Genomic DNA, 24179 nt, shown 5'->3' on the forward strand with positions numbered 1-24179 from the left:
CTCCATGGGTGGGGGGGGGATGGGGGGGCTTGAATGAAAGCGGGGGGGGGGGGGAGAGATTGAGGCTGCCAGACAAAATGGCACCCCCAATCTGCAAGGAGCCTTTCCTGGAAATCCCTCTACATGCAGCCTTGCTGGGGAGAAACTCCCCAAGGCCAAAAAAATGGCAAGGTGCTGTTGGATAGCGGGTTGTTTGTTGGCGCTGCAGCCACTGAGAATCACCCCGTTAAACGTGCCATTCAGCGCCATTCTCATTGAGAGAATAGTCTTCTGTTGTGTAACCCACAGAAAATTGAAATGGAAGATGCTTTTGTTCAAAAATCACCGAGATATATGGTGCATGCTGTTAGTTATACTATCATCAGTCGCTAGCTAACAACTCGCAACTGAAAATTCCTGTGTCAGGTATGGCTGCTTAGTGAATACTGGACTGGCAACAGAGAATCGATGAATTCAATACTAAACGGCTGGTGTCAGAGAAATGGCTCTGTATTCCTGTAAAATTCCAGTTTGTTCCCGCATCCTTATCAGGGAGGAGTCCAGCCACCCTTATTTGATCTGGCCTACATGTGACTCCAGTCCATCACTATGTGATAACTCTTCATTTCCTCAGGACAACTACCGCTGGACAAAAGACTGCCCTGTCAGTATTTCCCTAATATAGATCATTATTAAAAAGTCACCTAGTAGACTTGATTGATTGTAGAACATGTAAATAAAATAAATAAATAATCTTTATTGTCACAAGTAGGCTTACATTAACACTGCAATGAAGTTACTGTGAAAAGCCCCCAGTCGCCACATTCCGGCGCCTGTTCGGGTACACAGAGGGAGAATTCAGAATTCTCAACTGGTACGGGAATTGAACTCTACTAACCTTGTTCTGCATCACAAACCAGCTGTCTAGTCTACTGAGCTAAAAGCTAGACTCCAGTACCTCTTCTGAGTGGCCATTCTTCAGTGCCCAGTATGCTAATAGACTATCCGATTATAGACAACACTGTAGCTGAGCTTAACGTGCCCTGACTTGACTTCTACACATGTACCAGGCAAGGAACTCAGAGAATGCCACAGTCAGTGATGTGGGTTATTTGGCATTAGTAAGTGTTAGAATCCTTCAGGTGTCACTAAAGATGTGTTAATTTTTAGCCCTCAAAAGAAATGCCCCCTGGTGCTGATTTCATGCATTTCCAGTAAAATTCTCTGGATCACAAGCACTTTACCTAATCTGGGTGTGTCAAAAACTGACAGCGGGTGACAAGAATACATTTACGAACATGGATATTTCTTATCGTTAACCGTTACTGTAATAAGCACAGGTTCGGCAATATACTCCATCTGAAATATAATTTGTTCAATTGGAATGTATTTTCTTCCAGTTGAGACCGTCTCACTGTAAAAGTTTCAAATTGTTTTTTTTACTAAAGATTTATACTTACGGTACTATCGAGGCCGAGGGTTATCACCATGAGAAAGAACAAGATTGCCCAGAAGGGGGAGCCATCCATGTTAGCGATGGCCTCAGGATAGGTTATAAACAGCAGGCCAGAACCTGAATACACAAAAGAAGACATATTAATCTTTCTTTACAGATTGTTACAAATACAGAGTTTATGAGATTGTTACGAATGAAGGAATCATGTGACCCATTCTGAATTCTCCCTCGCAACAAGCTTTTGTGGATTGGTTGCGGGGGGGAGTGGGATGGGGGATGGGGTGGGATGGAGGCTGCAGGTGAATTTACTCAGAAGGTGAAAGATGTGCTGATGATGGATACACTTTTAGGATTGTATTTTCATGTTTCTTTTGACTCCCACTATGGAGTCATAGCCCTAACCCACACACCGTATCCCATCAATGTTTATTTAATAAGGACACGGGGAGTCTACACTGAGTAAAATAAAGTTTTATTTACACCAACGATATGTCCACTACTCGGTAGGTCACTACTGGGTTGCTATGCAGGTCGGTGCCTTATTGACTGATCTTTTATACGTTGGTTAATTTAGATACCTTGCCCCTAGCGGGGAGCTCGTACTCCCCAAGCTTTCCCACTCCGTAGATTCCATAAAGGGATATTACAGTTAACTCATGCAACACATGCCCCCACCCATCCTCATTGGCACCTCATACCCTCCATGCCAAACCGTGCTCCTCCGCCCATCTTCAAGGGTCCCTTGTACCCTCCATCCGAATCCATATCCCTCCACACATCCCCAACAGCCCCTCACACCCTCCATGCCAACTCATAGTATTTCCATGCCCATTTATAGAATCCCTACAGTGCAGGTGGCCATTCAGCCCATCAAACTTGCAGTGACATTCTGAAGTAGCCCTCTACCCAGGTCATTTGTAACTTTCTTTTTAAAAAACTTGTTACTTTGAAAGCATCAATCAAGCAGGCATTTAAAGTATTAATAGCAGAAACTTTAAGCTCTTACCACCTCTTTATCTTGTGTAAATAAAAGCTGAACCATGAACAAAATTGATCTAATAGAAAAAGCTGTTAATCAAGCAATGTTTTCCCTTGTGCGCACTTATTTCACAAATGAAATGGGAGTCTGGGTTCTCAGGCAAGCCTCATTATGTATGCTGTGCTACGAGATCACAGTTTCTATAACACAGAAACTGTTCAAAGAGGCAGTGAATTGTTTATTTTAGCAAAGGGACAATTTTGCAACCCACTCGTGACCTTGTTCCAAGTTTCTTTCTTGTGCTGCTCTGCATTTAACACAGATTATTTTTGTTGAAGAGTCACTCAAATTAACGCACCTTTGTCTTTTGCCACCTCCTCCACATCAACATTGCGCATCTCAGCCATGTATCCAAGGACTGTGAAAATTACGAAGCCGGACAGGAAACTAGTCAGACAGTTCACTACACTGGTGACAATTGCATCTCTGCGAGGAAAGTGAAAAGTCAGATCAACAATAAAATGCTGCAAACCAAGAGGGTTCATTTTCTGCATTAAGGACCTTCATCACTGGTTGTATCACTGGGGCGGTGTCAGTGTGGGTTTCCTCCGGGTGCTCCGGTTTCTTCCCTCAAGTCCCGAAAAACGTGCTTGTTAGGTGAGTTGGATATTCTGAATTCTCCCTCTGTGTACCCGAACAGGCGCAGCAGTGTGGCAACTTGGGGATTTTCACTGTAACTTCATTGCAGTGTTAATATAACCCTACTTGGTGCCACTAATAACGATTATCATTATTACATGTCAGGAAATTACAGGAGTATTTTCAATGGTTTCCTTCCATTGACTTCAATGTGCACCTGATAGTTCCCGATATGTGCAACTGACAGGAAAGGATCCCCGATGACCTGGCAGCACATTTGCAAAGAATTTCTTCTCATATTATTCCACATATTGGGCGTGATCTTCCCAAAAGGGAACAAAGCCCCCGAGTGAGCACGTTTAGCTGTGTGTTCCACGGCACTCGCACAAAAGCCGTGTGTTTCCCGGCACTCGCACACAGAAAATGCCATCTTGGCAGTGCCAAGCTGACACCCTGGCAGTGCCCCTGCCAGGTCCGCCTGGGCCGTGCCAGGCTAGCACCCAGGTGGCACTGCCAGGGTTGTACCCAAGTGGTACCAGACATGCCAGGGCACCATCCTGCCCAAAGGGAGCCTCTTATCCCCTTGGAGACCCCCATGAGTGCCATTCAGTGTGGTCCAAGTTTGTGGGGACCAGTACCATACGGCGCTCATCCGAGATCCCTGAGGCGAAGGGATTGAATCCCAAATCCTCAGGTACCTCGGGAATCTGCAGATTAGAGGAAGGCTCACTGCTTCGGTCCAATATGCAGATTGGCCAAAAACTGATTCTGCCAATTGTGGACATGATTCCCCTTGCAACGTCTCACAAGATTGCGCTGGCTGATTGCGAAAGACTGAGGGCCTGTGATTCCACTCCACTGTCACAACAATAAGAGAAGCACGACTTCTCCTGTCCTGCCTATTCACGTGAATCGCACAGTGGGAATAACCTGGATCAGGCAATTTTAAATGAAATGGCAGGTGCCTCCACCAGTACCAGCACAGCTGGAACCCACACCAGGTGGCGGAGGATAGAAACTATGGTGTTCAATATCCACTGGGATCAAGTGTAAAAGAATATTTTAAAAATGGCTCTTTTCCATGAAAGTCAATTTGCTTATTGAACAGGGGTTCCCAAACTATGGATTAGGAGGGACTATAGGAGCAGGAATTGGCCATTTGGCCCCTCATGTCTGCTCGACCATTTAACGAGAACATGGCTGAATTTCTATCTCAATTTCATTTTCCTGCACAGTCCCTGTATCCCTTGATGTCATTGGCATCTATCACCCTCTGCTTTGAACATAATCAATGAGTGAGCCCCCACAGCCCTTTGCGGTAGAGAATTCCAAAGATTCACCACACTCTGAGTGAAGAAATTCTTCCTCGCCTTGGTCCTAAATGGCCTATCTCTTATTCTGAAACTGTGTCCCCTGGTTCTAGAGACTCCAACGAGGCGAATCATCTCTCCTGCATTTATCCTGTTGAGCCCTGTATAATTATTTACCCTTCAATGAGATTATTCTTCTAAACTCTGGAGTAGACAGGCCCAGTCTGCTCAACCTTTTCTCATAGGACAATCCTGCTGTACCAGGGTTTAGCTGCTGAGGCTTCATTGCACTGCCTCTCTGGCCAGTCTATCCCTCCTTCGTTAACATAGAACATAGAACAGTACAGCACAGAACAGGCCCTTCGGCCCTCGATGTTGTGCCGAGCAATGATCACCCTACTTAAACCCACGTAACCAGTATACCCGTAACCCAACAATCCCCCCATTAACCTTACACTACGGGCAATTTAGCATGTCCAATCCACCTAACCCGCACATCTTTGGACTGTGGGAGGAAACCGGAGCACCCGGAGGAAACCCACGCACACACGGGGAGGACGTGCAGACTCCACACAGACAGTGACCCAGCCGGGAATCGAACCTGGGACCCTGGAGCTGTGAAGCATTGATGCTAACCACCATGCTACCGTGAGGCCCCAGAGGCTACCGTTAAGGACACAAAAACTGCACACAATACTATAGGTGTGATCTCACCAAGGCTGTATACAACTGCAGCAAGATTTCCTCACTCCTGTATTTAAATCGCCTTGCCATTAAGGCTAACACACCATTTGCCTTGCAAATTGCTTGTTGCACCTGTTTGTTAGCTTTCAGTGACTTATGATCCTCAACAGGATTGCAGCAGTAGTGTTTGTGAGGTCTCCCTCGTCTGAGGCAGCTGTGGCGAGCGTGGAGAGGAGACTTTGCTGAGACAACCCTGGACTCAGTAAAGGGCAGGTGGCGAACCCAGAGTGTTCTTTAACCTCAGAAAACCCTTTTAGCATGGAGTGCCGAATGGGCCCGGGATGTTTGGGTGCTGACTTGGTACAGCCAGGGTCCTGCAAGTGTTGCTCAGCGACTGACTGTGTGCGGGAGAAACCAGGGAGTCGTATGGCACAGCTGGGACGGTGAGCGGTGGCTTCAGGCATTACTGTGCTTCTACCCCTGTTGCAGGCTACATAAGATCCAAAGTCTGGAACAGTCCAAAGATGTGCAGGTTAGGTGAATTGGCCATGATAAATTGCCCTTAGTGTCCAAAATTGCCCTGAGTGTTGGGTGAGGTTACTGGGTTATGGGGATAGTGTGGAAGTGTGGGCTTGGGTAGGGTGCTCTTTCCAAGAGCCAATGCAGACTCGATGGGCCGAACGGCCTCCTTCTGCACTGTAAATTCTATGATTCTATGGTAAGTCTGGCTGGCAACTCTGCTTCATCGGTACTGGCAACTGGACCAAAATTGGGGACAATAGATCATGGGGGAATGCAGGGGGATTTGCTGGTGGAAGAGAATCTGATTACCATTGTTGATTGCTGTAATCTGGTTCACTAATGTCTTTTAGGGGAAATCTGCCATCTTTACATAGTCTGGCCTACATGTGGTTATCCCTTAAAATGCCCCCTCAATGGCAATTAGGGATGGGCCAGCTAGTGACGCCCACATCCCATCAATGCATAAAAAAAGGGATGGATTACTGTGGGTGGGGTAGAGGGGCTTCATTCAGTCTGGGGAATTTAGAGAGTTTGGCTGGAACCGATTTGAGTACATAAAATATTAACAGTTTTAGAAAGTACGTCAAAACACAGATTTTCATATTTACATGATTCTTATTGAATGTTGATCTATAATATGTGAACTTTAATAGTTTTACATTGAGTGTTACTCTGCTGCTTTATTGCTGTTTTGTTTTTATTAATGACTGGAGTTACATTAATTTTAAGTGTTAAAATGGGATCACATTGGCACTGGCTTGTAGGAACTGACGGTCGAATTTGCTGTGCCCCACGTCTGCTGTGTTTGTTCCATTATGCTGTGGACAGTAAAGGTAAATTATAGTGACCCATGCTTTCTGCACCCTACCCTCTCATTGCGTTGATCTCCAGTCGGCAAAGACATCCACCAGCCCTAGAGATGGCCTTTTTTTTCAGGCAATATTTCAGTCCCTGTAAATAATACAATAAAAAGCTACATTCCACCCAATTACCTGTTGACCAGCTGGCTCAGTACAAATAAAGGATTGAAGGATTGCCTTTGACAAGGTACCTCATGGTAGACAGGTACAAAAGTCAAAGTCACATAGGATCAGAGGAGAGCTGGCAAGTTGGATACAGAACTGGCTTGGGCACAGAAGACAGAGGGCAGCAGTAGAAGGGTGTTTTTCTGAATGAAAGGCTGTGACTAGCGGCGTTCCACAGGGATCAGTTCTGGGGCCCTTGTTGTTCGTGGTATATATAAATGATTTGGAAGAAAATGTAGCTGGTCTGATTAGTAAGTTCGCAGGCGACATAAAAATTGGTGGAGTTGCGGATAGCGAAGAGGATTGTCAGAGGATACAGCAGGATATAAACTGGTTGGAGTCTTGGACAGAGAATTGGCAGATGGAGTTTAATCCAGACAAATGTGAGGTAAAGCTCTTTGAAAGGTCAAATGCATGTCGGAATTACACAATAAATGGTAGAACTCTTGCGAGTACTGACAGGCAGAGAGATCTGGGCGTGTATGTCCAGCAATCACTGAAAGTGGCAACGCATTTCGATAAGGTGGTCAAGAAGGCATACGGCATGTTGGCCTTCATCGGTCAGGGCACTGAATATAAAAATGGGCACGTCATGTTGCAGCTGTACAGGACCTTAGTTAGGCCTAATTTGGAATATTGTGTACAATTCTGGTCGCCACACTACCAGAAGGATGTGGATGCTTTGGAGAGGGTACAGAAGCGGGTTACTAGGAAATTGCCTGGTATGGAGGGCATTAGCTATGAGGAGAGGTTAGATAAACTTGGTCTGTTCTCACTAGAACGACAGGTTGAGAGGCGATAGAGGTCGACAAGATTATGAATGGAATGGACAGTCAAATGCTTTTTCCTAGGGTAGGAAAGTTTAGAACAGATGTGCGTGGCACGTTTTTTACACAGGAGGTGGTGTATATATGGAACGTTTGCCTGGGGAGGTGGTGAGAAAAGGTACGGTAGCAAGGTGCATCTAGACAAATATATGAATAGGGTAGGAATTGAAGGATACGCACTCCGTAAGTGCATACAGTTTTAGTCTAGGCAGGTACCATGGTTGGTGCAGGCTTGGAGGGCCGAAGGGCCTGTTCCTGTGCTGTATTGTTCTTTGTTCCTTCTTTGTTCTTTGAACCTGAAACCTTTCTGACCTGTTTGGAACAGGATCATTTACATACTCACTATGCAACCCGAGAAGTATATTAATACGATTTTTTAAATGTTGGACACTATTTATTTTGTCTTACCGGTAGCAGTTGTTATTGAATTGGTTGTAACTCGCTAAAGCCATGATAACTCCAAATCCAGGGCCCATGGAGAAAAAAATCTGTGTAGCTGCATCCACCCACACCTAAAGGAAAGAGCAAATGGTCAGAAATGACCTGTGCAGATCAAATGATATCCATCATACCTTTAACATTGGAGGAATTTGTTTAATAAAAACATGGCATTAGCATCCTAAAGTCTAACCAGCTGAATGGCTTGTTAAAGTTTTACCTAGTGGATGGACTATGTATGTCCTTTTGGAAATTTCTATTTGCAGGATGTCATTACCAATGAGCACTTGATTCCAGCCACAGAAGTCGGACTTCTTGTTACTTCAGCTTGCATTTCTTACTTGCTTGGAGTATTGTGTTCAGTTTTGGTCTCCTTACCTTTTCTTTTAAAATGTATTTATTCAAAGTTTTTCAAAACGTTTTACAGAACACTCCGAAAAGGAAAATAATACAAAGAGAAAAGGGCAACGTGCCAACCATACAGAACAACTTAACCCTCTAAATGATAAACAGTTTAAACAAACTAACACCCAACGCAAAACAAAATAGGGCAAGCGCCCCTTTCAAAAAGGGAAAGAAATCAGCCCCCCCCCCCCCCCCCCACTCCCTGAGTTGCTGCTGCTGTTGACCTCCACCTAAAGTTCCGCGAGAAAGTCAAGGAACGGTTGCCACCGCCCGGAGAACCCCTGCAAGGACCCTCGCAAGGCAAACTTTATCTTCTCCAACCTAAGAAGCCCCGCCATGTCATTGATCCAAGCCTCCACACTTGGGGGCTTCGCGTCCCTCCACAATAACAAGAGCCTTCTCCGGGCTACCAAGGAGGCAAAGGCCAGAACTCCGGCCTCTTTCGACTCCTGCACTCCCGGATCCTCCAATAACGCAATCCCCAACTCGGTTTTACCCGAGTGTCCAAGACCTTGGACATGACCTTTGCAAAGCCCTTCCAGAACTCCGCAAGAGCCGGGCACGCCCAGAACATATGGGCGTGGTTAGCTGGGCTTCCCGAACACCTCACACATCTGTCCTCCACCCCAAAACAATTACTCATCCTCGCCCCTGTCATATGCGCCCTGTGTAACACTTTAAACTGGATCAGGCTGAGCCTGGCGCAAGATGAGGAGGAATTGACCCTGCCCAGGGCGTCAGCCCACAGGCCCTCATCCAGCTCCTCACCCAGCTCCTCCTCCCATTTGCCCTTCAACTCCTCCACTGAGGCCTCCTCCGCCTCCTGCAGCTCCTGGTATATCTCCGAGATCTTACCCTCTCCGACCCACACACCCGAAATCACCCTGTCCTGTATCCTTCGGGCAGGCAGCAATGGAAATTCTCCTACCTGCTTCCTAACAAACGCCTGAACCTGCATGTACCTGAAGGTATTTCCCGGGGGTAACCCGAATTTCTCCTCCAGTGCCTTTTAACTGGCAAAAGTCCCGTCAATGAATAGATCCCCCAGCCTTCTAATTCCCACCCGATGCCAGCTTCGGAACCCACCATCTACCCTGCCCGGGGAAAACCTATGGTTATTCCGTATCGGGGACCAAACTGCAGCCCCCGTCCCCCCCCTGTGCCGCCTCCATTTCCCCCAAATCTTCAGCATCGCCGTCACCACTGGGCTCGTGGTATACCGCATTGGCGGAAGCAGCAACGGTGCCATCACCAGTGCCCCCAGGCGAGTTCCTACACAAAACGCAGCCTCTAGCCTTTTCCATGCCCCCCCCCCCCCCATCCCAACTGCGCTCCAAGGACAGTCTTTTAACCCTCGGGGTCTTATTGGCCCACAGAAATCCCGTGATACTCTTGCTCACTCGCTTGAAAAAGGCCTTAGGGATAAGAATGGGCAGGCACTGAAACACGAACAAGAACCTAGGGAGGACCATCATCTTGACAGACTGCACCCTGCCCGCTAGGGAGAGTGGGAGCATGTCCCACCTCCTAAAGTCCTCCTCCGTCTGGTCCACCAACCGTGCCAGATGGAGCTTATGCAAGACCCCCCAACTCTTTTCCATCTGAATACCCAAATACCGAAAACCCCTCTCCACCATCTTGAGCGGCAGCTCCTCCAGCCTCTCTTCCTGGCCCCGTGCATGCACCACAAAGAGCTCACTCTTCCCAACATTAAGCTTATACCCCGAGAAGTCTCCAAACTTCCTGAGGATCTGCATAACCTCCTCCATCCCCTTTACCGGGTCCGTAATATACAAAAGCAAATCATCCGCATATAGTGAGACGCGGTGCCCCCTCACCGAACCAAACCCTTCCAGCTTCTGGATTCCCTCAGCGTCATGGCCAATGGCTCGATCGCCAAGGCAAACAGCAGGGGGGGAAAGAGGGCATCCCTGCCTCGTTCCACGGTACAGTCTAAAGTACTCTGACCTCAACCGGTTCGTCGATACACTCGCCACCGGGGCCTGGTACAACAATGTAACCCACCCTATAAACCCCTCCCTAAACCCAAACCTTCCCAGCACCTCCCACAGATACTCCCACTCCACCCGGTCAAAGGCCTTCTCCGCATCCTTAGCCGCCGCCACCTCTGCATCCCCCCCTCAGAGGGCATCATAATCACATTCAGAAGCCTCCGCACATTTGCATTCAACAGCCTGCCCTTCACAAACCCCGTCTGATTCTCATGTATCACTCCCGGGACATAATCCTCAATCCTAGTGGCCAGGACCTTCGCCAACAACTTGGCATCCACATTAAGGAGTGAAATCGGCCTATACGAGCCACACTGCAGCGGGTCTTTGTCCCGCTTCAGAATAAGCGCGATCAGAGCTCGCGACATCGTCGGGGGAAGACTTCCTTTTTCTCTCGCCTCGTTAAAAGTTCTCAACAGCAACGGAGCCAACAGTTCCGAAAACGTCCTATAAAATTCAATCGGGAACCCATCCGGTCCCGGGGCCTTGCCCACCCTTGCCCATTAACCAGCTCCTCCATCCCAATTGGGGCCCCCGAGCCCTCTACCTACTCCATCTCCACCCTCGGAAACCTCAATTGATCCAGGAACCGCCGCATCCCCCCCTCCCCCACCCCACCATCCAGGGGTACTGATTTGTACAAGTTCTCATAAAAGACCTCATTTATTCTGACTGGGCTCCGCACCGTATTCCTTCCCTTGTCCCTGATTCCCCCAATTTCCCTAGCCACCGCCTCCTTCTTCCTCAGCTGATGCGCCAGCATCCGACTCGCCTTGTCCCCATATTTTTTTTTAATCATAGAATTTACAGTGCAGAAGGAGGCCATTCGGCCCATCGAGTCTGCACCGGCTCTTGGAAAGAGCACCCTACCCACCCTATCCCCATAACCCAGTAACCCCACCCAACACTAAGGGCAATTTTGGACACTAAGGGCAATTTATCATGGCCAATCCACCTAACCTGCACATCTTTGGACTGTGGGAGGAAACCGGAGCACCCGGAGGAAACCCACGCACACACGGGGAGGATGTGCAGACTCCGCACAGACAGTGACCCAAACCGGAATCGAACCTGGGACCCTGGAGCTGTGAAGCGATTGTGCTATCCACAATGCTACCGTGCTGCCATACGTATATTCATACGCTGCTCCTTGTACCTTCCCCCACTGGGCCTCAGCTTTCCCCGTCGTCAACAAGTTGGCCCCTCTCTTCTCCCAACTCCAGCTCCACCCAGTGCGGAGCGTGATCCAAAATCGCAATGGCCAAATACTCCGTCCCCTCCACTCTTGGGATCAGCAGCCTGCTCACCACGAAAAAGTCTATCCATGAATAGACCTTGTGCACATGGGAATAGAAGGAGAACTCCCTCACCCTTGGCCTAGCAAACCTCCACGGATCCACTCCCCCCCATCTGATCCATAAACCCCCCTCAGGACCTTGGCCGCAGCCGGCCTCTTACCCGGCCTTGACCTAGACCGATCCAATGCCGGGTCCAGTACCGTGTTGAAATCCCCCCCCATAATTAGGTTCCCCACCTCCAAATCCAAGATCCGACTTAGCATCCGCTTCATGAACCCTGTATCATCCCAATTTGGGGCATATACATTCACCAACCGGGCCCCCTGCAGCCTACCACTCACCATCACGTAACGGCCCCCTTTAACCGCCACAATGCCCACCGCCTTGAAAGTCACCCGCTTGCTCACCAAGATTGCTACCTCCCTGTTCTTTGCATCCAACCCGGAGTGAAAGACCTGCCCCACCCATCCCTTCCTCAACCTGTTCTGATCCGTAACTTTCAGGTGCGTTGCCTGTAGCATGGCTCCGTCTGCCTTCAGTCCCTTTAAGTGCGCAAATACCCGGGCTCTCTTGACCGGCCCATTTAGGCCTCTCACATTCCACATGATCAGCCAGATCGGGAGACTACCAGCCCCCCCCCCCCCCACCTGCCGACTAGCCATCTCCTTTTTTAGGCCAGCCAGGTGCACACGTCTCCCGCTCCTTCCAGCCCCCCAGATGGAGGCTCCCCGCCCCGACTCTCCCTATTATCTCCAGCTCCCCCTCGGTCAATACAGCAGCAACCCAGTACACCACCCCAACCCCCCACTCCTCCGGCCAAGCAATTGCTTGACCCCCCTACTGCCCCCATTGCACTCCCGTAAGTCAGCTGACTCGTACTGACCCCGGCCGCTCCCGCCTCTACCACCGATCCCCGCAGAATTCCCTCCTAAAACCCAAGTCCCCCCCCCCCACACCCCCTGCAAATCAATGTGGACTCCAGTCCAATACCGCCTCCCTGCGTCTGGCCCCGCCCCCTCTCTTTCCGCTAGAAAAGAAAACCCACGCTCCCAGTCCGGGCTGACCCCGCCCTCTGTGGCACAGCTCAATTCTCCTACAACCTCACCCCCATCCCCAGAGACCCAGGTTTCCCGGCCCCTTCTAACCCCACCGAACGTGGGGAACAACCCCTCCCAGATCAGCGCCCGCACAGAAAAAAAAGAAACAAACATCACCCTCTCCCACTCCACAACATCCCCCCAAAACATGCTACAGACCACTCATTTGAGTCCAGCTTCTCATTTTTGATAAAGGTCCACGCCTTGTCCGGCGTATTAAAATAGTGGTGACGGTCTTGATATGTGACCCACAGTCGCGCTGGCTGCAACAACCCGAACTTCACCTCCTTTCCGTGGAGAACCGCCTTGGCCCGATTGAATCCTGCCCTCTTCTTGGCCAGCTCTGCACTCCAGCCCTGGTAGATGCGAATTTCAGCATTCTCCCACCTGCTGCTCCGCTCCTTCTTCGCCCATCTCAAGACGCACTCCCTGTCGGTGTAATGGTGAAACCTGACCACCGCAGCTCTCGGCGGCTCGTTGGGCCTCGGTCTCCTCGCCAGGACTCTGTGCGCCCCATCCAGCTCCAAGGGCCTCGGGAAGGCTCCCGCTCCCATCAGCGTGCTCAGCATCGTGGCTACATACGCCCCAGCATCCGACCCCTCTGTACCTTCAGGGAGACCCAGAATCCGCAAATTCTTCCTTCTCGACCTGTTCTCCAGATCCTCAAATTTCTCCTGCCACTTTTTATGGAGCGCCTTGTGCGCCTCCACCTTCACTGCCAGGCCCAGGATCTCGTCCTCATTATCAGAGGCCTTCTGCTGCACCTCTTTAATCGCTGTGCCCTGCATCCTCTGGGTCTCTACCAGCCTTTCTATCGACGCCTTTATATGGGCCAACATCTCCGCCTTCAATTCCGCAAAGCAGCTTCTCAGAAACTCTTGCTGCTCCCGCGACCATTGAGCCCACGCTGCCTGGTCTCCGCCCGCCGCCATCTTGCTTTTTCGCACCCGTTCTCCTCTCTTCTCTAATGCCCCTTTTTTGACCGCACCGCTCCTGGTCCACTCCACACAGTGCTGGGGGGACCTTACTGTCGTCTTCCCACACCGGGAATCATCAACCAAGTGCCGCTGGGGCTCCTTAAATGGGCCCAAAAGTCCGTTTTTGGTGGGAGCTGCCGAACGTGCGACCTACTCAGGCATAGCCGCAACCGGAAGTCGTCTCCTTACCTTTGAAAGGACGTACTGGCGCTGGAGGGTGTGCAGAGGAGATTCACTAGGTTAATCCCAGAGCTGAAGGGGTTGGATTATGAGGAGAGGTTGAGTAGACTGGGACTGTATTCGTTGGAGTTTAGAAGGATGAGGGAGGATCTTATAGAAACATATCAAATTATGAAGGGAATAGATAGGATAGATGCGGGCAGGTTGTTTCCACTGGCGGGTGAAAGCAGAACTAGGGGGCATAGCCTCAAAATAAGGGGAAGTAGATTTAGGACTGAGTTTAGGAGGAACTTCTTCACCCAAAGGGTTGTGAATCTATGGAATTCCTTGCCCAGTGAAGCAGTTGAGGCTCCTTCATTAAATGTTTTCAAGATAAAGATAGATAGTTTTTTCAAGAATAAAGGAATAAAGGGTTATGGTGTTCAGTCGGGAAAGTGGAGCTGAGTCCACAAAAGATCAGCCATGATCTCATTGAATGGCGGAGCAGGCTCGAAGGGCCAGATGGCCTACTCCTGCTCCTAGTTCTCATGTTCTTATGTTCTTATTACTTGGGTTTAAGCTAAACTGCTGAATGGAGCATCACATGGTAGTCCCATTTTAAATCAAGTAAAAAATGCAGAGGTAGAAAGGAAGCTAGCTTAGATTACTATGTAAAGTTAAAGCACATTGGATTGTGGTTAGTGTCTTCAGAGGATTATAAAGCTGGTTAGAAGACAGGAAGCAAAACATTGGAATAATTGGGTCTTTTTCTGATTGTAGGCAGTGACTAGTGGGGTACCCAGAGATCTGTGCTAGGATCCCAACTGTTCACATCATATATTAATGATTTAGACAAGGGAACTAAGTGTAGTATTTCCAAATTTGCAAATGATATAAAGTTGGGTGGGAGGGTGAGCTTTGAGGAGGATGCTTCAGTGGGATTTGGACAAGCTGAGTGGATGGGCATATGTATGGCAGATGCAGTATAATGTAGATAAATGTGAGGTAATCCACTTTGGTGGCAAAAATAGGGAGGCAAATTATTATTTGAATGGGTGTAAATTGAGAGAGGTGGATACTCAGCGAGACCTTGGTGTCGTTGTGCATCAGTCGCTGAAAGTAAGCACACAGGTTAGCAGGCAGTAAAGAAGGCAAATGATATGTTGGCCCTCATAGCAAGAGGATTTGAATATAGGAATAAGGATGTTTTACTACAATTGTATCAGGCATTGGTGAGGTCACACCTGGAGTATTGTGTGCAGTTTTGGTGTCTTCTCTGAGGAAGGATGTTTTTGCTATGGAGGGAGTGTGGCAAAGGTTTACCGGGCTGATTCCTGGGGTGGCGGGACTGTCATATGGGGAGAAACTAAATTGGTTAAGATTATATCCATTGGAGTTTAGAAGAGTGAGAGGGTATCTCATAGTAACATAAAATTCTAACAGGATTAGACCGGGTGGATTCAGAAAGAAAATTCCCAAAGTTGGGGAAATCCAGATCTAGTTTGAGGATAAGGGACTGAGGTGAGGAGAAATTGTTTCACCCAGCGAGTGGTGAATCAGTGGAATTCACTACCACAGAAAGTTGTTGAGATGAAAACATTGTGTAATTTCAAGAAGGAATTACATCTAGCTCTTGGGGCTAAAGGGATCAAGGGATATGAGGGGGAAGGTGGGATCAGGGTATTAAATTTGATGATCAGCCATGATCATAATGAATGGCAGAGCAGGCTCAAAGGGCTGAATGGCCTCCTCCTGCTTCTACTTTGTATGTATGTTTCTATATATCCACACTGCCTTGTTTAAATCATCGGGGCAGCACGGCGGCACAGTGGTTAGCACGGTTGCTTCACAGAGCGAGAGGCCCATGTTTGATTCCTGGCTTGAGTCACTGTCTGTGCGGAGTCCGCACGTTCTCCCCGTGTCCGCGTGGGTTTCCTCCGGGTGCTGCGGTTTCCTCCCACAATCCAAAGATGTGCAGGTTAGGTGGATTGGCCATGCTAAGTTAACCCGAAGTGTCCAAAAAAGATTAGGTGGGGTTCTGGGGATAGGGTGGAGGTTTGGGACTTAAATGGGGTGCTCTTTTCAGAGGGCTAGTACTGACTTGATGGTCTGAATGGCCTCCTTCTGCACTGCAAATTCTATGTTCTATGCCCCTTCCCCGTGGGGCCGGCTGGGTGAAGAGATCACACTCAGCTTCGCCCCCGGTCAGTTGAGTTATGAAACCTGTGTGCTGCAGACTGTGAGGATGAAGGGCCGGGATTCTCCCGCAATTGGTGGGACGGCCCGGTGCCAGCGCCAAGAGCAGCGCAATCCACTCCGGCATCGGGCTGCCCGGAAGCTGCGGAATCCTCCACACTCCGGGGGCTGGGCCGGTGCCGGCGCGTCAACCGGCGGCGAAGGGCCGCCCTGGGACGGCGCGAGTTGGCGCATGCGCAGAACCGCCGGTGTGTTTCCTGCGCATGCACAGGGGGTTTCTTCTCCATGCCGGCCATGGCGGAGCCCTACAGAGGCCGGTGCGGAGGGAAAGAGTGCCCCCACAGCACATGCCCGCCCACAGATCTGTGGGCCCCGATCGTGGGCCAGGCCACTGTGGGGCACCCCCGGGGCCGTATCCCCCCACCCCCCCCCCCCCCCCCCCCCCCAGGACTCCGCTAACCACCCTTCAAGCCAGGTCCTGCCGGGATGGACCATGTCCATTTCAAGCCTGTGGGACTGGCTGAAAATGGGCGGCCGCTCAGCCCATCGGGGCCCGGAGAATTGCCGGGAGAGGGGGCCACTGCCAACAGCCCCCGTCCGGCATGGCATAATGCGCGCCTCCGTCGTAAAACCGGCGCCGGAGAATTCGGCAGCCGGCGTCGGAATGGCGGGGCGGGATTCACCCCCCCCCCCCAGAGAATCCCGCCCAAGGTCTCCGTACAAACTGGGAAAGGCGATCCACGTTACCTTTAACATCTTTGCCTATAGTCATGGACATACAGATAAATGTGTGGAAGGTGCCTCCCCGGCTCGGCATTGCTACTCCATCAGAGAAGGAGGTGCAAAAAACTAAGCAACATTTTTAAATTAATAAATAATGCCAACAAAATCCTTTGAAGTTCCACTGTCAGCCTGGGTGTTCTCTGAACCCTGCTTCTTGGCATAATTGTTAAGCCATGTATTTGCAACAAAGTGAGTAGCTGTGAGGAAAATCTAACTGTGCTGCTTATATGTAGTATCAACTTGACAAAAAATGTTCCCTCTCGTTCAGGCGCAGATAGAAAGGGAAGATTTCCCCTGATTACAGTTTCCAGCAAAGTGATAAACAAGTGGCAAAATGCTTTGATTATTTCACTGGAAATAGCAAAGAAAGGAAACCCTCTCACTAGAGGTCTCTCCCACCCAACCTGCGCCCTAAAGGTGTATGACTCCATAAGCATTCTTCAGACGTCGCCCTGGATTGCTGGCAGGCTATTCAGCTGCGGAAGGCGTCACAGTCGAGTCTCATCCTGCTCACAGCCAAATCAGACTTTACAGCGTTTGGGGAGCAGTAGCGCTGCCTGATTTCGCCAATGACACACATGCTGACTGTTCAGGAAACAAAGCGGCAACTCTGCCAGGTTGTTGCAACTCAACTTGCAACTTGGTCGCTGAAGCTCTGTCTAGTGGTCAGCCAGACCTTTAGAAGTTCAATACTATTCCACCAGGGAGTATGGCATGCGTTTGCCGGATTGAAGATCCAGACGGACAGCAGTTGAGATCAAATAATTTTTTAAAATGTTTTTATTGACAAATCTAGGTGAAAGGCCATATAGTGCTGGATATTCACGTGTTTATGATAAAAGACAGAGGATTAGACTTCAAGAGAAAAGCTGGTGAGGGGACACTTTGTTTTAAATGCCCGCCTAATTTGTAGTGCCAGAAGAAGGACTGTTCTCGAGTTGCAATATTTAATTACAGCAAGCATATCTGGTATTAAAACAGCCAGCACGCAGCAAGAAGGCCTTGAACAAAGGGTTTGCATCAACCAGATGTGTGTTTCAGTTTCTGATTTGCATTTGCAAGGGTTTCTCGCTCTTGTTCCAATGGAATAATAAACTCATTTAGCTTTAAGAGCTCCCGTCCACCCGGGGATGAGTAAATGTCTGTAACTAAGGTCATGGTTAATGAATGAAAGAGGCCAGCTGTCTGCAAGGATGAGGCACATAAATGAATGTGGGAGCCAGAGCGCTATTGAAAAAATGATTCATGTAAACCGATGTTACAGTCTAGGCCAGATTGTGCAATTAGATTTCACTTAATTCAATCAAAAAATATAAATATTTGTAAAAAGAAATTAATAGCAACATTGAAGAATTTATTATTATTGAAGAAAGGTGGTTCATTTTGTAAAGTGTATTGAGGACCTGAAGACTTTGCCGGTCAATATTTCGTAAATGACCTTTTTTAGAACATAGAACATACAGTGCAGAAGGAGGCCATTCGGCCCATCGAGTCTGCACCGACCCACTTAAGCCCTCACTTCCACCCTATCCCCGTAACCCAATAACCCCATCTAACCTTTTTGGTCACTAAGGGCAATTTATCATGGCCAATCCACCTAACCTGCATGTCTTTGGACTGTGGGAGGAAACCGGAGCCCCCGGAGGAAACCCACTCAGACACGGGGAGAACGTGCAGACTCCGCACAGACAGTGACCCAGCTGGGAATCGAACCTGGGACCCTGGCGCTGTGAAGCCACAATGCTATCCACTTGTGCTACCGTGCTGCCCCTTGTGCTACCGTGCTGCCCCTAGAAATATTCACCAAATTAAGTTTTCATAATTTTTTTTCCAATGGTAATAATGCCAGCTCGCCTCTTTGTTGTAGCAAAGTTGGAAACCATTTTAACACCAGGCAGTAAGTTAAGTAGATTCAAACTTGTGTTCGAGCTGCTGGAGTGGCTCAGGTGGGTGGCTCTCTGCCCTCTGAGCTGTGAGGGCCTGGGTTCGCACTCCAGGACCAGTTAGCAATGAAAGAACCCAGCCAATGGTACACGCAAGCCTGTGTGTATCTGTACTAGTCCCCACCCCCACCCTCCCAGCCCGGATAACTGGCGAGGGCAAGTGGCCTTGACTGAAGTGCCAAGTCCACCAAAATTATGATTCAAATGAAGAAGTGAACATTGCGGTGACCCCACATAAACTGGAGGAGAGGGCATTATTGATCTTCATTTAACAAGTTTTTCATCCTGTGAGAAAGTAGACCTCAAAGAGACATGGATTTTTTTTTTTAATTGGCATTGGGAGCAATTATGATCTGTTTTGATTTGATCCCTAGCTGTATAAAACATGTATGTAAACTTATTTGATGAAGAGAGTACCACTCTTAATGGAATGTAAGGCAAGGGCACGAGTGTTGCAATTTATTGCAGTACAGTAGCAGAGACTGGATACACTGAATACAAGGAAAGCTCATTCTCTCAACTCTAGTTTCCAGCCTTTCTTTTCATTGTCATATTTCTCGATGCTTTCTTTCCCTAATGTGTCAGTACCACTATGGTTATTATTACTTTTTAGCTTTATTTCTCGTGCCATGAATGCTGTGACCTACAGACTCTCCCTCTCCTGCAGTGAATTATCACTGCGTTGATTGCTCCATCTTCCTCTGAAATTCCTGCCTAGTACATCGAACCACAGGAGGCACAGAAACTGGAGAATAACTTGGGAAACATAAATGTGAGAGCAAAGCAATGGCAGTAATGCTTAATGCACAGGTGTGCGAGGCGGCATGGTAGCACAGTGGTTAGCACTGTTGCTTCACAGCGCCAAGGTCCCGGGTTCGATTCCCGGCTTGGGTCACTGTCTGTGTGGACTCTGCACGTTCTCCCCGTGTCTGCGCGGGTTTCCTCCGGGTGCTCCGGTTTCCTCCCATAAGTCCCAGAAGATGTGCTTGTTAGGTGAATTGGACATTCTGAATTTGCCCTCAATGTACCCGAACGGGCACCCGAGTATGGTGACTAGGGCATTTTCACAGTAACTTCATTGCAGTGTTAATGTAAGCCTACTTGTGACAATAATAAAGATTATTATTATTAAAGGAAAAAAAGGATGACATGCATATTCCATGAGTGTGTAAAAGTAACTAAGGATGATGTTGAAGGACACCCAAGGACCTGAGTAGATCGAATGTAGGCAGCAAATAAAGAGCCCAAACTGTAGAATACAAGTGAAAGGAAGTCATGGTTGATCTTGATCGCTGTGTTTAATGCTGATGGCTGAGACAGAAGGATGTTCATTCACTGGACCAAAGAAATGCTGAGAGGCTGATTGTTTGAGATTTGAGTTATGAGGAAATACTGGCTACATTAGCATTTTTCAGTCTGGAAAGGATAAGATTGTAAACAGTGTAGTTAAATTATTAGAGTAGGACATGAGAATTCAGGTACAAACATGTAGCAGGTAAACGTGTGGCTGACATCAGGACTTTTTTCATACGCAGCGGGATCAACTCAGGGAATGGACTTTGAGATAATCAAGAGGAGGTAAAAGTCCTGAAATTATTTTAAGACTATTTGGATGCTCCCAGAGGGTGGTGGGGGTCTTTTTTATATATAGGCTATGCTTGCCTTTTTATCTATAAGTGTTTGGTGAAGACTCAGCAGTCCTGTCTCCATCAACCCTTTCATTCACTCAAGTACATGAAAGAGATGAAAATCGAAAGGTGGAACTGTCTCTGGGGAAATAATGGAGATTGCAGAATTTAGAAATACGTTTTATCACATCTTTAGCTCTTCCTGGTCATGACTGGCAAGTTCGTCGCCATTTTTGATACATCTGTTGGAATTTAAAGTGGGATGTTATTTCAGCTGGTCTTTGCTTTTGTAGTTGAACCTCAAACTGCGTACCTCAATGGTAATCCAGAAATAGGATGTCTGCATAGATGGAGTACAGTAAAGTGTTAAAACTGCAGTGTGAGATCAGCCAACTTCTCACAATAACCCTCGACCTCAAAATAATTATTTTAGTAATTCAGAACTTTTCCGTTTCGTTCATTATGTGTACTCACGTCTGTGTCCAGAAGCTTCTTCCAGTTTGGTTTGAGGTAAAAGACCACGCCTCGCCATGCTCCAGGTAAGGTGGCTCCTCTTATCAAAAGAATGAATAGCACCAAGTATGGCAGTGTGGCCGTCACCCAGACTATCTGCAACGGATGCAAGATATTTTTTTTAATGGAAACTTTTCTGGAATGCACCTTTCTCTGTAATGAAATGGACAGGGTTTTCACAGGCCAATGTGGATAGGGCAGGGGTGCTAGATTTTAAGCACCATCCACACCCCACTAGTCCCTGAGCTACTTTTAAGAAGGCCGGGTCAGGATGGAACTGCAAGGGTTAGATAGCTAGCCAATTGAGGTCATCGAAGGGCCTATTCACCAGTCGCAGATGGGCCCCATACTGCGGCTCAAACGCAGCCAGTTGAGAGGAGGCGGCTTCCAGGTGGGAAATTGGAGTGGGAGACAGTGCTTTATCCCACTAGGGGTCCCCTCTTCCCCACCCAGCACCCATAATGGCCGTCTGGCCACAGTTGCCATTGCTGACTATCCAGTGGATGGGTTCCATTCTGCCCACTCTCTCTCTCGCTCTGGAGTCATCAGCAGCTTTCAGCTCAGACAATGGAGCTGCTAAGGCACCATTGCTGGAGAGCCTTCTAATGGCTCTCCAGGCTTGGGACACTGCCCACCATCCTCAACTGGGTGGTGTGCGCCCTCTGGCCAAAACTCATGTTGGGTGGCCATGGTGTGGGCTCAGGGCCTGCATTTGATCTCAACATCAACATTCCAACCCCAAATGGAAAATCCAGCCCTCTCTATAGCACACTTTTTTCTAATAAAACACTGTCTGTAATGCAATCCTTTCTGCAATATAACACAAATCCTTTCTGCAATATGTTCCTCTGTAACTCTATAAAACACTGCTTTGACATGGCTCTCTCTTTGACCACTTTCTGTAACATTTGCCTGTCCTTTTTTTTTAATTTAAAAAAAATGTAGAGTACCTGATTCATTTTTTCTAATTAAGGGGGAATTCCGCCTACCCTGCACATCTTTGGGTTGTGGAGGCGAAACCAATGCAGACATGGGGAGAATGTGCAAACTCCACACGGACAGTGACCCAGGGCCGGGATCGAACCTGGGACCTTGGCACCATGAGGCAGCAGGACTAACCCACTGCGCCACCGTGCGACCATTTGCCTCTCTGTTGATATTGCAATCCTGTTACAATGGAGTGCATGCTCTAATTGTAAGTGAGGCCAGCTGTTATTAATTGGGGAAAGGTTAAGGCATTATTCTTACATATGTATAGAAACCAGTTTCCATCTGTGTGAGGGAAAGGAAAGGGGAGTCTGTGCCTGTGCCTGTGGCCATGTTCTCTGGGTTTTGTGAACAAACTTATGTTCAGGAAAGACTGGCTCCAGATTCCTCCTTGACTCACTGAGAACGAGCAGCGAATTATATCATCCTTGTGACGCACCTTTGTGGCTGCCCCAAAAATACTGCCAAAGAGATTGATTCATTCACCGCGTTTGAGTAAAATTTCATTGTAACAAAAGCTATCTCATCAAACAAACCTTTCCAGATGTTTTAACTCCCTTCCAGAGGCTGAAGTAGACAACGGTAAATATGACAAAGAGGCACAGGAGAAGCTGCCATCGGATCACGCCCACATAATGCAGCCCTTTGGACTTATGAATCTCCAGAACGTTCCGTCTGAAAGCAAGATGAAAACATAAAGAACACCACCACTTATTTCTATAGAACAATAGTTACTACATTTCAAAACTAATTCATTTGTCGTTGTCAGTTTGGCAGCGGTTCCTGACTAAGGCAGTAGTGGTAACAAGTCCTGCTTCTGAAGTTACTGCGTATCTGGGTTGGAACTTTAAGCAACACGAATGATCGGTGCTTTCTCACTGGTACTGTCCTCTAAGTGAGATGGTTAACCATCTAACTGCTCAGATAACTCTGAAAGGTCCCATGGTGATATTTGAAAGGTATCCTGGCCAACAATTTCCCCCCAGCCAACATTGCGAAAAATTGGTTTTCTAACCAATCATTTGCCATTTGTGGGCGATGCCTTGTTACATTTGGCTCCCATATTTGCCTAGTGATAGCAGTGAACACGATTCAATAAATAATGAATTGGTTGTAAAGTGCTTTTGGATGTACTGAAGACATCTAACCATGTAGTTATCATAAGATCATTTTTCATTACAAGTGAAGCAGTTGCGATATCCTGAAGATGTTATGAAATACAATATAAATGTGAGTAGTGTGGTGAATGTATTATACTAATAGTCCACCAGTGTATTGTATCTGTGCTGTCGCAGTTGTATTTGTATATTTGTATCTGTGCTATGCTGTTGCCCTTGTGGGCTTCCCCTATGGGCCATTGTATGGCATTATCCATAGGGGAACATGTTGGGGCATGTATGGGCTCCGCCCATGGCTTCTCCCCTTGAAGGGAGGTATAAAGAGCAGTCGACCTGCAGGCGGTTCTCAGTATTAGTTCAGTCGCAGGCAGGCACTGTTCTAAGTTGATTAAAGCCACGGTTTACTTCTACTCATGTCTCAAGTGAATTGATGGTCGCATCAAGTAGTTCCTAAGAGTTTGACTTACGAAGAACCATAGAATCCCCACCCATTCGACCCATCGACTCTGCACCGACCCTCCGAAAGAGCACCACACCTCCGTCTCACCCGCATAAATCTGTAACCCCACTTAACCTGCACACCTTTCAATGGGCAATTCTTAACGTGGCCATTCCACCGGAATTTATACATCTTTGGATGTGGGAGGTAACTGGAGCACCCGGAAGTAACTTCTTGGACTTCTCGTAAGTGAAAAAAATATTACCCGTTATAGGCAGTGAGTATTTTATGTATCAAATTTGCAACTCTGATTTACCTTATTGGTATCACTTCAGAGGTCTAGCTCAATGACATACATCTCTTCCGAGCGTCATCTGGAACATGATAGGTGCAGCCATGATAGATGCAACACCCAATGTGTTATTCACCATTACAGACAGGCAAGTGCCAGGTGCAATTCCTGGGCTGTACTCCTGGGCTGTCAATGGATCACAGCCCAGACAGCGGTTGGAGTGTGACAATTGAGCTCAGTATCTTTTGGCTAAAGACCAATAAAATCAGTGAGGATCCCATTTCTGATTGAAAAGTGAGAACATGGTATGTTGAATAAATACAGCGATCTATCTGTTCAACCGCAAAGACCCATATCATGAATAGCTCCACTAAGCTCTCTATGATCGCATACAGGGAATGAGCACTTGAGTGAATGCTGGCGGTGAGTGCCAATAATTAATTATATTTCATTATTTACACGCCACACAACCA

The 24179-nt window shown here is 48.0% G+C and overlaps 1 protein-coding gene across 1 annotated transcript in view; it reads right to left on the minus strand.

The window, feature by feature from the left end:
• Nucleotides 1–24179, minus strand: part of slc6a4b (solute carrier family 6 member 4b) — a 57159-nt gene that overhangs the window by 24681 nt on the left and 8299 nt on the right. The window contains exons 4-8 of the mRNA XM_038817945.1: nt 22394–22532; nt 20832–20966; nt 7830–7933; nt 2773–2900; nt 1440–1552 (exon numbers count right to left, since the gene is read on the minus strand). Of these exons, the coding sequence (XP_038673873.1) occupies nt 1440–1552; nt 2773–2900; nt 7830–7933; nt 20832–20966; nt 22394–22532 (619 nt within the window). The remainder of the gene's footprint in view (nt 1–1439; nt 1553–2772; nt 2901–7829; nt 7934–20831; nt 20967–22393; nt 22533–24179) is intronic.

This window comes from Scyliorhinus canicula, chromosome 1 (assembly GCF_902713615.1).
Source record: "Scyliorhinus canicula chromosome 1, sScyCan1.1, whole genome shotgun sequence".
Lineage (NCBI taxonomy): Eukaryota > Metazoa > Chordata > Chondrichthyes > Carcharhiniformes > Scyliorhinidae > Scyliorhinus > Scyliorhinus canicula.